Source organism: Ranitomeya variabilis, chromosome 1 (genome assembly GCF_051348905.1).
Source record: "Ranitomeya variabilis isolate aRanVar5 chromosome 1, aRanVar5.hap1, whole genome shotgun sequence".
Lineage (NCBI taxonomy): Eukaryota > Metazoa > Chordata > Amphibia > Anura > Dendrobatidae > Ranitomeya > Ranitomeya variabilis.
This window is the reverse complement of record NC_135232.1, coordinates 216,459,670-216,473,517: the sequence shown is the minus strand read 5'-3', so window position 1 is coordinate 216,473,517 and position 13,848 is coordinate 216,459,670. Positions and strand designations below refer to the sequence as shown.

General features: G+C 46.6%; 1 protein-coding gene across 1 annotated transcript in view; it reads left to right on the top strand.

The window, feature by feature from the left end:
• Nucleotides 1-6,336: 6,336 nt before the first annotated feature.
• ERP29 (endoplasmic reticulum protein 29) overlaps nucleotides 6,337-13,848 on the top strand; it is a 59,562-nt gene continuing 52,050 nt past the window's right edge. Inside the window, exon 1 of the mRNA XM_077292515.1 lies at nucleotides 6,337-6,615. Coding sequence (XP_077148630.1) covers nucleotides 6,475-6,615 — 141 coding nt within the window. The 5' untranslated portion in view covers nucleotides 6,337-6,474. The remainder of the gene's footprint in view (nucleotides 6,616-13,848) is intronic.

Below are 13,848 nucleotides of genomic sequence, written 5' to 3'. Positions count from 1 at the left end.
AGGCATTATTACTGGAGGCGCACCCTGGAGGCATTATTACTGGAGGCGCACCCTGGAGGCATTATTACTGGAGGGGCATCCTGGAGGCATTATTACTGGAGGGGCACCCTGGAGGCATTATTACTGGAGGGGCATCCTGGAGGCATTATTACTGGAGAGGCATCCTGAAGACATTATTACTGGAGGGGCACCTGGGACGCATTATTACTGGAGGCGCACCCTGGAGGCATTATTACTGGAGGGGCACCCTGGAGGCATTATTACTGGAGGGGCACCGTGGAGGCATTATTACTGGAGGGGCATCCTGGAGGCATTATTACTGGAGGGGCACCCTGGAGGCATTATTACTGGAGGGGCACCCTGGAGGCATTATTACTGGAGGGGCACCCTGGAGGCATTATTACTGGAGGGGCATCCTGGAAGCATTATTACTGGAGGGGCACCCTTGAGGCATTATTACTGGAGGAGCATCCTGGAGGCATTATTACTGGAGGGGCACCCTGGAGGCATTATTACTGGAGGAGCATCCTGGAGGCATTATTACTGGAGGGGCACCCTGGAGGCATTATTACTGGAGGAGCATCCTGGAGGCATTATTACTGGAGGAGCATCCTGGAGGCATTTTTACTGGAGGAGCATCCTGGAGGCATTATTACTGGAGGGGCACCCTGGAGGCATTATTACTGGAGAGGCAGCCTGGAGGCATTATTACTGGAGGGGCATCCAGGAGGCATTATTATTGGAGGGGCATCCTGAAGGCATTATTACTGGAGGGGCATCCTGGAGGCATTATTACTGGAGGGGCATCTTGAAGGCATTATTACTGGAGGGGCACCCTGGAGGCATTATTACTGGAGGCGCACCCTGGAGGCATTATTACTGGAGGGGCACCGTGGAGGCATTATTACTGGAGGGGCATCCTGGAGGCATTATTACTGGAGGGGCATCCTGAAGGCATTATTACTGGAGGGGCACCCTGGAGGCATTATTACTAGAGGGGCATCCTGAAAGCATTATTACTGGAGGGGCACCCTGGAGGCATTATGTTATGATCTGGTGGCCTTGGAGCCGCATGAGACCTTCTCTGGAGAAGGTGGTACCTGTACAGACCGCAACCCTAAACTGACACCGCAACTAGAAGTAGCCGTGGGGTGTACCTAACACATCCTAGACACCTCGACACAGCCGGAGGACTAAATAACCCTATAGATGGAAATGGGAATTCTATCTTGCCTCAGAGCAGAAACCCCAAAGGATAGGCAGCCCCCCACAAATATTGACGGTGAATATAAGAGTAAAGAAACACACAGGCTGAAAACAGGATTTAGCAAAAGAGGCACTTCTAGCTAAATAGTAAAGGATAGGACAGAGTACTAAGCGGTCAGTATTAAAATTCTGAAAATATCCACAGCAGAAAATACAAAAATTCCACATCTAACTAAAGACATAGAATGTATATCTGCATCTCCAGAGAATCCAGCATGACTGAAAAAATCCAAACAAGTCTAAGCTGGACAAGACAAAACAACAATTTGTTCTGAACTGAAAAGCATACTACATGTGTGCTGCAGGAAAATAAACAAGACACTTATCTTGGCTGAATTGGCAGCAGAGCAGAAGGAACCAGACAGGGATGTAAACCCTCCAAGAACAATGGGCAACTGGCACTGACTAATGAATCCAGCACACCTAAATACCGAATAGAGCTGCAATCAGCAGAAACACCTGCCCAGATTACAACCCAGAGACAACTGCACTATCACAAACAACCACCGGAGGGAGCCCAAGAACAGAATTCACAACACATTATTACTGGAGGAGCACCCTGGAGGCATTATTACTGGAGGGGCATCCTGGAGGCATTATTACTGGAGGGGCACCCTGGAGGCATTATTACTGGAGGCGCACCCTGGAGGCAATATTACTGGAGGCGCACCCTGGAGGCATTATTACTGGAGGGGCATCCTGGAGGCATTATTACTAGAGGAGCACCGTGGAGGCATTATTACTGGAGGGGCATCCTGGAGGCATTATTACTGGAGGGGCACCCTGGAGACATTATTACTGGAGGGGCACCCTGGAGGCATTATTACTGGAGGGGCACCCTGGAGGCATTATTACTGGAGGGGCACCCTGGAGGCATTATTACTGGAGGCGCACCCTGGAGGCATTATTACTGGAGGGGCATCCTGGAGGCATTATTACTGGAGGGGCACCCTGGAGGCATTATTACTGGAGGCGCACCCTGGAGGCATTATTACTGGAGGCGCACCCTGGAGGCATTATTACTGGAGGCGCACCCTGGAGGCATTATTACTGGAGGGGCATCCTGGAGGCATTATTATTGGAGGGGCACCCTGGAGGCATTATTACTGGAGGGGCATCCTGGAGGCATTATTACTGGAGAGGCATCCTGAAGACATTATTACTGGAGGGGCACCTGGGACGCATTATTACTGGATTTGCACCCTGGAGGCATTATTACTGGAGGGGCACCGTGGAGGCATTATTACTGGAGGGGCACCGTGGAGGCATTATTACTGGAGGGGCATCCTGGAGGCATTATTACTGGAGGGGCACCCTGGAGGCATTATTACTGGAGGGGCACCCTGGAGGCATTATTACTGGAGGGGCACCCTGGAGGCATTATTACTGGAGGGGCATCCTGGATGCATTATTACTGGAGGGGCACCCTTGAGGCATTATTACTGGAGGAGCATCCTGGAGGCATTATTACTGGAGGGGCACCGTGGAGGCATTATTACTGGAGGGGCATCCTGGAGGCATTATTACTGGAGAGGCAGCCTGGAGGCATTATTACTGGAGGGGCATCCAGGAGGCATTATTATTGGAGGGGCATCCTGAAGGCATTATTACTGGAGGGGCATCCTGGAGGCATTATTACTGGAGGGGCATCTTGAAGGCATTATTACTGGAGGGGCACCCTGGAGGCATTATTACTGGAGGCGCACCCTGGAGGCATTATTACTGGAGGGGCACCGTGGAGGCATTATTACTGGAGGGGCATCCTGGAGGCATTATTACTGGAGGGGCATCCTGGAGGCATTATTATTGGAGGGGCATCCTGAAGGCATTATTACTGGAGGGGCACCCTGGAGGCATTATTACTGGAGGGGCATCCTGAAAGCATTATTACTGGAGGGGCACCCTGGAGGCATTATGTTATGATCTGGTGGCCTTGGAGCCGCATGAGACCTTCTCTGGAGAAGGTGGTACCTGTACAGACCGCAACCCTAAACTGACACCGCAACTAGAAGTAGCCGTGGGGTGTACCTAACACATCCTAGACACCTCGATACAGCCGGAGGACTAAATAACCCTATAGATGGAAATGGGAATTCTATCTTGCCTCAGAGCAGAAACCCCAAAGGATAGGCAGCCCCCCACAAATATTGACGGTGAATATAAGAGTAAAGAAACACACAGGCTGAAAGCAGGATTTAGCAAAAGAGGCACTTCTAGCTAAATAGTAAAGGATAGGACAGAGTACTAAGCGGTCAGTATTAAAACTCTGAAAATATCCACAGCAGAAAATACAAAAATTCCACATCTAACTAAAGACATAGAATGTATATCTGCATCTCCAGAGAATCCAGCATGACTGAAAAAATCCAAACAAGTCTAAGCTGGACAAGACAAAACAATAAATTGTTCTGAACTGAAAAGCACACTACATGTGTGCTGCAGGAAAATAAACAAGACACTTATCTTGGCTGAATTGGCAGCAGAGCAGAAGGAACCAGACAGGGATGTAAACCCTCCAAGAACAATGGGCAACTGGCACTGACTAATGAATCCAGCACACCTAAATACCGAATAGAGCTGCAATCAGCAGAAACACCTGCCCAGATTACAACCCAGAGACAACTGCACTATCACAAACAACCACCGGAGGGAGCCCAAGAACAGAATTCACAACACATTATTACTGGAGGAGCACTCTGGAGGCATTATTACTGGAGGGGCATCCTGGAGGCATTATTACTGGAGGGGCACCCTGGAGGCATTATTACTGGAGGGGCACCCTGGAGGCATTATTACTGGAGACGCACCCTGGAGGCATTATTACTGGAGGCGCACCCTGGAGGCATTATTACTGGAGGGGCATCCTGGAGGCATTATTACTGCAGGAGCACCGTGGAGGCATTATTACTGGAGGGGCATCCTGGAGGCATTATTACTGGAGGGGCACCCTGGAGACATTATTACTGGAGGGGCACCCTGGAGGCATTATTACTGGAGGGGCACCCTGGAGGCATTATTACTGGAGGGGCATCCTGGAGGCATTATTACTGGAGGGGCATCCTGGAGGCATTATTACTGGAGGGGCACCCTGGAGGCATTATTACTGGAGGAGCATTCTGGAGGCATTATTACTGGAGGGGCACCCTGGAGGCATTATTACTGGAGGGGCATCCTGGAGGCATTATTACTGGAGGGGCACCCTGGAGGCATTATTACTGGAGGGGCATCCTGGAGGCATTATTACTGGAGGGGCATCCTGGAGGCATTATTACTGGAGGGGCACCCTGGAGGCATTATTACTGGAGGGGCATCCTGGAGGCATTATTACTGGAGGGGCATCCTGGAGGCATTATTACTGGAGGGGCACCCTGGAGGCATTATTACTGGAGGGGCATCCTGGAGGCATTATTACTGGAGGGGCACCCTGGAGGCATTATTACTGGAGGGGCACCCTGGAGGCATTATTACTGGAGGGGCATCCTGGAGGCATTATTACTGGAGGGGCACCCTGGAGGCATTATTACTGGAGGGGCACCCTGGAGGCATTATTACTGGAGGAGCATTCTGGAGGCATTATTACTGGAGGGGCATCCTGGAAGCATTATTACTGGAGGGGCATCCTGGAGGCATTATTACTGGAGGGGCACCCTGGAGGCATTATTACTGGAGGGGCACCCTGGAGGCATTATTACTGGAGGAGCATTCTGGAGGCATTATTACTGGAGGGGCATCCTGGAGGCATTATTACTGGAGGGGCATCCTGGAGGCATTATTACTGGAGGGGCATCCTGGAGGCATTATTACTGGAGGGGCACCCTGGAGGCATTATTACTGGAGGAGCATTCTGGAGGCATTATTACTGGAGGGGCACCCTGGAGGCATTATTACTGGAGGGGCATCCTGGAGGCATTATTACTGGAGGGGCACCCTGGAGGCATTATTACTGGAGGGGCATCCTGGAGGCATTATTACTGGAGGGGCATCCTGGAGGCATTATTACTGGAGGGGCACCCTGGAGGCATTATTACTGGAGGGGCATCCTGGAGGCATTATTACTGGAGGGGCACCCTGGAGGCATTATTACTGGAGGGGCACCCTGGAGGCATTATTACTGGAGGGGCATCCTGGAGGCATTATTACTGGAGGGGCACCCTGGAGGCATTATTACTGGAGGGGCACCCTGGAGGCATTATTACTGGAGGGGCATCCTGGAGGCATTATTACTGGAGGGGCACCCTGGAGGCATTATTACTGGAGGGGCACCCTGGAGGCATTATTACTGGAGGAGCATTCTGGAGGCATTATTACTGGAGGGGCATCCTGGAAGCATTATTACTGGAGGGGCACCCTTGAGGCATTATTATTTTTAGAGGACACTCAGGGTGGCATTATTTCTTGTGATTGGTGAGAAGCAAAATGCAACTGTGCTACACACTGATACACAGTAAGTTGTCAAGAAGTCACCATGGTGGCCCAGGCCAGAAGGAAAAGATGGGAAAGGAGAACAACTACCATAATAAAAGACTTCAACTGTAAGTCATCATATAATATTGGCTGACAGGACTGGTGCTTATCTCTATATGGTCACTAAACTATTTTTATTTATTTTTTGTAAGTATCAGTTTTGCAGTGCAGTTGTGTTACTCTGTATTGGTATATACTGTGGAGGTGAATAGTGGAATTATTGTCAATATTGGTCTTTGTACTGTGTGTAGAAGTATTATATACTCACTATTTAGATTGTGAGCCCCATTGGGGACAGTGATGTCTGTAAAGCGCTGTGGAATAAGATGGTTTGAGTTTGTGCCTAAATACAGGGGCGGACATATCATTGGTGCAATCGTCCGCACAAGGGCCCAAGAGGTAAGGGGGTCCATTTCTACCCCCAAAGCAGGTGGAATTTTGCATTTCTAGGAGCTGTTGGGCTCCAAAGGGCCCATATATTGTTCTCTCTGTGCCCCCAGTCCCTAAAGAGCTTGTCTTTTTGTTTTATTGTCTGCAGCCTGAGCAGTCACTAGACCATTATGGTAACTGCAGGGTAAACCCAGAGGACACATGACATATACAGGCCAGACAGTTCTGACACAGAGGAACGACACCTCCTCCCCTCGCAGCTGTCAGACCGGAAGTGTGCAGGGGGTGAGGGGGAGAAGCGCTGCCTCACGTGACCTGTGCTCATCTCCAGCCTTTGATCTTTCCTCCAAAACCATGGCGCCTGTGAGGGGACAGAGAGGGACAGCTCCGGGGGCACAGCTGGTGCTGCTGCTGCTGGCGTGTAGCGTCCTGCAGAGCTGCTGCTCCCTGCACACCAAGGGCTCCTTATCCCTGGACCAGATCTCCTTCTATAAGGTAGTGGCTCCTGGGCACCAGCTCTCCTCCACATGGGCTGCTGCTTGTCACTGGGTGCCCACAGGGTGGTCATCACACCAGTCCTAGAGGTGTCCGCCTCCCCATCCTAGAATTCTGCGCCCAGCCCAGAGATGGTCACTGTCCGGGTACATAATAATAATAATCTTTATTTTTATAGATAGATTTAGCCAGTAGATCCCATCAGTGATGATTTCTGCAGCATTTAGATCCATTCTGCTTCTCCGTATTTAGGGTCGGTGCCCACGGTCAGTGATCGCCAGCGCCCAGATGTTACAGCATCCGGCACGTACTGATATCACAGCATAGTCACATCCTGCCAAAAGCTGGGCAGCTGGACTAATAACAGCTGGTATTTCAGCGATTTCGTTCCTAATAAAAATCTATCCGAGCCACATGTTAGCCCCAGGAGCGGGATTAAGGGATGGGCTGCGATCGCTTTACGTAGCGTTTGATGACAACACTGTCTTATAAAAGGATTAACCCCCAAGTGGAAGTTCTGCTTACAATTAGGGGATGTGCACACGTGACAGAAGGTTTGGTGACTGGCCAGAAATGTGCTTACTGCAGACAATCCTATTTACATACAGGGGTGAAGTAAGTATTGAACACGTCACCAATTTTCTAAGTAAGTATATTTCTGAGGGTATGTGCACACGTAGATGGAACCTCTGCAGATTTTTCCGCAACTGTTTTGAGAAATCCGCAGGTAAAAAGCACTGCATTTTACCTGCGGATTTACCTTGGATTTTATGCGTTTTTTGTGCGGATTCCACCTGCGGTTTTACACCTGCGGATTCCTATTATGGAGCAGGTGTAAACCGCTGCAGAATCCGCACAAAGAATTGACATGCTGCGGAATAAACAACACTAAGTTTCCGTGCGGTTTTCACCGCAGCATGTGCACTGCGGATTTTGTTTTCCATAGGTTTACATGACACTGTACACTCATGGAAAGCAGCTGCGAATCCGCAACGTCAAAACAGCTGCGGATCCGCAGCAAAATCCGCAACGTGTGCACATACCCTAAAGGTGCTCTCCACATGAAATTCTCATCAGATGTTAGTAACAACCCATCCAATCCACACAGGCAAAGAAATCCAGCCATAGATGTCCATAAATTAAGTTATGTGTAATGAAAAATAACACGGAAAAAGTATTGAACACGTCTACTGAAATGTAATTAATAGTCCATACAAAAGCCTTTGTTGGTGATGACAGCTTCAAGACTCCTCCTGTATGGAGCAACTAGTTGCAGACAATGCTCAGGTGTGATTTTGGCCCATTCTTTCACACAAACTCTGTCCAAATCCTGAAGGCTACGTGGGCTCCTTCTATGAACTCTGAATTTGAGTTCCTTCAACACATTTTCTATTAGATTTAGGTCAGGTGATTGGCTGGGCCTTTCCAGCAGCTTTACTTTCTCTGAAACCATCTGAGAGTTTCCTTGGCTTTTTGTTTGGGAATATTGTCTTGCTGAAATGTCCACCCTTGTTTCATCTTCAGATGGCTACAAATTTTGAAGAATGTCTCAGTACATTTGTCCATTCATTCTTCCTTCAATTACCGTATTTTTCAATTATAAGACGCACTTTTTTTCCCCCAAAATTTGGGGGGCATCTTATAATGCAGATATACCTTACCGGCTGCAATGGAGCAGGGTCCCAGGGTCGCTGCTGGAGGAGGCAAGAGGGGAGCGTTGCTGCAGGCCGCAGGGGGTGTTTGGATGTGCGGGTGTTCAGTGGTGCAGGGGCTCCTCCGACATTTTGTGAAAGCCCAGAGCCCCCGCACTTACAATGGTTTACTATGCCGTGGACTTGGGGAAAATGGCTGCCGGGGTGGCGCAGATGGAGATCTCGGCACTGAGATCTTGGGAGATGAGATCTCCAGCAGCGACCCCGGGGGCTCTGCTCCAAGCAGCCACCATCCCCGGTAAGTATAAGAGGCATTGATTATAAGAAGCACCACCATTTTATTAAAAGTTTTTTCTTATTTTTCTCCTCAAAATTTGGGGTGCGTCTCATAATCCTCAAAATACGCTACATAAAGTTTGCCAGTGCGGTATGCTGAAAAACAGCCCCCACACCATCATATTCCCACCTCCAAACTTCAATTTTGGTATGGTGTTTTTGGGGTGATATGCAGTGCCTTTTGGCCTCTAAACGTGGTGCGTATTATGGCATCCAAAGAGGTCAATTTTTGCCACATCTGACCACATATTCTTACAGCATTTATCATGCTTTTCTAAATGTTGTTGAGCAAACTGTAAATGCACTTGAACATGCTTTTTGTTTAGCAATTGAGTCTTGCTTGGTGAGCGTGCATACAAGCCATGAAGGTTAAATGCATTACTTATAATTTTCTTTGAAAAAATTCCAGGTCTTGGACAACTCTTCTGATTATTCTTTTTACGCCTCTGTCTGAAATCTTGCAGGTAGCACCTAGTCGTGGACTATTCATGGTGGAATCATGGTTTTTTTCACTTCTGAATTATGGCCCTAACAGTGCTTACTGGAATATTCAGTCGTTTAAAAATTCTTCTGTAACCAATACCATGAGTATGTTTTGCAACAATAAGGTTGCAAAGGTCTTGAGACAGCTCACTGGTTTTACTCATCATGAGAGGTTTCTTGTATGGTACCTGAGTAATGAGACTCCTTTTTATAGGCTAGCTGATATTTCTCACTGAGTGGCAAGATTGCTTTCTGATTACTGATAGATTTCAGCTTGTGACATGAGTTTCCATCACTTTTTGTGTCTCGTTCTTCTTGTGTTCAATACTTTTTCCATGGGTCATTTCTCACTATTGCACTTAATTTATGGACAGATTTCTTTGTGTGGATTGGATGGGTTGTCACATCTGGTGAGAATTTAATGTCAATATACAAATATATTTACTTAGAAAATTGGTGGCGTGTTCAATACTTATTTCACACGCTGTAAATGGAACTGATTTTTAGTCACAAGATTCTGCCCTCTGTGAATATTGGAAAAAAATGCAACCTCACAATTGACATGTTACATGCATCTCCTAGGACACATTTGTCAAACTCTAGCGGCCAAATCTGTAACGCAGGGTGAGTATATTTGCCCAAGACACCGGGCGAGTCCCCCAATTATATTTGGTCCGCGAAGCCAGGCAGGTCCCCTCTGTGTATTTGTATTATATTTTGTATCCAGTCCTGGCATCGCACTTTCAACTATATTGGCATCTAATGCCAATACAGTAGAAAGCAATGATTGAAAAAGGAACGTCAGCTGACGACCCCTCTGTGTCTGACGTCTCAGCACAGTGCACACGATGACGTCATTACAACGCGCCCACTGTGCCGAGGATCTGAAAACACGATGAAAAGACCAGAACAGAGGGGGAACAGACAGAGGTGAGTATTTTTTAAAATGTGGGGCCTATTATACCATACTATATGGAGCACTATATGGGGTGCATTATACTGTATAGAGCACTATGTGTGGCCATTATACTGTATGGAGCACTATGTGGGGCCATTATAGTGTATGGAGCACTATGTGGGGTCATTATACTGTATGGAGTTCTACGTAAGGCCCATTATAACTTATGGAGCATTGTGTGGGCCAGTTATACTGTATGGAAGGCAATGCAAGGCCCATTATACTTTTTGGAGCACTTTGTGGGGGTCATTATACTGTATGAAAGGCAAGGCCCCATCATACTGTATGGAGGACTATGGGGGGCCCATCATACTGTATGGAGCATTTTGTGCACATTATACTGTATAGAGGGCTGTGTGGGCATTATAGTTGGAGAATCATACTGTGATGGGGTTCACCATTCTTTGTCGAGGGCATTGAGGGAGTGGTAGTACAGTAGGGTCATCATAGCGTGCATGTGGAGGAATTTACTGTAGGGGTATCTTACTGTGTTTATGGGCACTTTTTTTCTCATCATACTTTATTATCTGTATTATTCAAGGTTTTTTATCCTTTGTTATTATATATTTAAATTAGACCATATGCTTTTTACTGCTCTTAGATTTTATATTATTCCTATATTTTATTCTAAATCTATTACGGTAATTAAAATGTGCTTTGTTCTTGGGACAACCCCATTAAGTTTTTCCATATGAAAAAGTTAATCGTTATACTTGATAGGGAAAAACTTCCTCAATTGTAGATATTTTTTTTTTAATAAATATCGAGTTTGGCCCACAACTTTGTCCAGGCTTTTAATTTGGACCCTTTGTGTATTAGAGTTTGACGTCCCTGATCTAGGACCTCCTATTCTATCACCCTCAGGTCCCACCTGCCTTCTGACCTTGGTAGAGTTATCTGTACTGATATGTTTTCAATGTTGTGATCCCTGATGCTGGAGAAAAGTTGGGTCTGGAGCTGGGGATATATAGATATTACAATATTGATTTTGTATTTATTTAGATATTACAGTGTTTATTTATGGTTTTATATTGAATTGAGGTGTCCTGTATGTGTTGAATATACAAGAGTGTACACCATGAATCCATAAAGTATCTTTCTGTATTTGATTTGTTGTATACTCTTCAGCTGGCAGTTCAATAAAACAAGATAAAAAAAAAAGTATTAGGAATTTTTTATGTTATTGTTTGCTGCCCATAGTCTATTAACGATGGTGGTTTCCTAGGCAAGGAGCGCAGTGTTTACAAGCTCTTATACATTCAGCTTGTAAGCACTACTCTGAAGCTGACCAAAAACCTGGATACTGTTAGCTCCTAATCCCGGCCATCTTTAGTGCAATTATGCTCCTACCATGCTGCAGAGGCAAAGCTCACTTTTGCTTTTAGCATCAGGGAGCACAGAATTTAGGTCCGCAGAGCAACTATACTGGCCAGCTACAACGTCACTACACTCCTCCTATCCGGAGAGACAAAGCTGCAGCTCAGGGCTGGACTGGCCATCTGGCAATTCTGGCAAATGCCAGAAGGGCCTGTCTGGTCATGGGCCGCCTTTTCTGCTACATTATTATCGGAATCTGCATCCTGAAAACGCCCATACTGTTTGTTAACAGTTGTGATGGAGCACAAATTTGCAGGTGTCCCTGGGGGCTGTGATGTGGACCATCTAACTATATACGGGACTGTGTGGGAGGTCATCATACAGTATTGGGGCTTTGGGGGATCTTCATAGTGTATGGGGGATCTATCATATTATGTCGGGTGGCTATCTTACTGTGTGGTGTGGCTGTGGTGGACATTATACTGTCGGGAGGTCTATGGGTTATGTTATACTATGTTGGGGGTTGTTGGTGACTATCATACTGTATGGGATGGTTATGGAGGACATCATATTGTATGGAGGTTGTGGGGTCCTCATATAATATATGGGGCTTTGGTGGACATCACAATTTATATAGAGGCCTGTGGTGGACATCATACTGTGTGTGGGTCTGTGGTGCCTCTCATACTGTATATTGGGGGCTGTGGTGGATGCCATACCATATGGGAGGCTGTGGTGACAATCTTACTGTGTGGGGTGCTGTGGGGTCATCATACTTTGTAGGGGCATAATACTCTATGGAGAGTGGTATCATAGTGAGGGGTTTCATTAGCTGCAAAATTATTGTCTTAGTGCTACAATACATTTCGTTCTCCATTTCCTAAAATGTTGGGAGATCTGCTCTTTGACTGTGATGTGATAGGACTTTTTCTATGGGGCGTTTGTTATTTCCATGTATGCTTCTGCTCAGGAGCATTATAACAATAAAGAGCCATTATTATAAGGAGGCACAATGGGGGGATCATTATTATGGGGAAGCTAGAAATCATTATTATTATTGTCATGTCCCACGACTTGGGAAATCATTCAATGTTTGCATTGCTTGTGTTCTATCCTTCTTTCTAGGCAGAAGTTTGCTTTTCCCTGTATTTTGTCCCAACTCTCTCACTGTAGTCCTGTGATGTATGTTTGTTCACGCCCTTATTCTCCATTTTGTCATCATCCCCATATCTGTATGCATCTTCTACATGTCCTCTGTTGAATATTCCTTTTTACCTGCTACTTTCATCATAATACAAGAATTTCAGTTAAAGCAACCCTCTTTTCCTGGAGTCTTCTTACATGAGAACGTGGCTGAGTTAAGCTATCTGATAAATCGGTATGAACGTGAGTACAGGTCAATACGGAAGCGCCCAAAAGAATAGGTCTATCCAGGCACCACTGCGTTCTACATACCCATGAGTCAGAATAGTAAAAAGGAATATCCTGCCTTCAGAGACAGTAACTCAAGGTCTGTGCTGAACCTCAGTGGAAAAGGACATTTCCCAGATACACAGTAACCCAGTTCCCAGCCAGACCCCAGCGTGCATAGAAGCACACACTGCAGATAAACAGTGAGAAGTATAACCCTCATCATCCACTCTTCCTGCCTGCAAACAAATCATGTCTGAAGCGAGGTATACAATGTCCCTACCAGACTTACAAACACAGGAAAGAGACCCAGATCCTCATCCACCAGCTAGTGAAAGGGGAAAACGTACAGTCAAACCTACATGGAAAGTCATGGAGAATTTAGAGACTGCAAAACGTGTTGTATATAGTGATGTGTCTTCACTATGGGAGAAAGTGCTGAGTCACATAGACACTGTATCAAGGCCTGCTTCTCATGAGTTACCACTTGAGGGAGCCCTAGAACAATTATGCACAGCATACCAAAGGTATATGGAGAAGACTGACCAATACATTATTCTCCTGAAGAAACTGAATCTGCCAGAGACTTTAAAAGAATTGCAAAGTTTCCAGCAGCTTAATTCTGAAAGAGACTACACCGTACGCGACATTAAGACAAAGATAGAAGCTAAAATTGCACGGACACCAGATGCATCATCTCGCTCATCCAAATCGTCTAAGCACTCAAAACGCTCATCTAGGTCAAGTTCATCAAAATATTCCACTCTCAGCCAGCAGCTTATAAGGGCACGTGCTAAAGCAGAAACGTCTAAGATACAAGCAGCCTTTGCGCAAAGGAGAGCAGATATGGACGCAGCCACAGCACAAAAGAGAGCAGAAATGGATGCAGCCACAGCACAAAAGAGAGCAGAAATGGATGCGGAAGCAGCACGCAAGGAAGCTCTGGAGAAGGAATGTGAGCACGCAACAGCCATGGCGGAGTTAAGGATCCTGGAGCGAGCTATCAGTGGGAGTCAAAGAGACAGCATCAGTTTGTGTGAAGTGGAGGCGGAGGACCCTATTGAACGCACAAGAGAC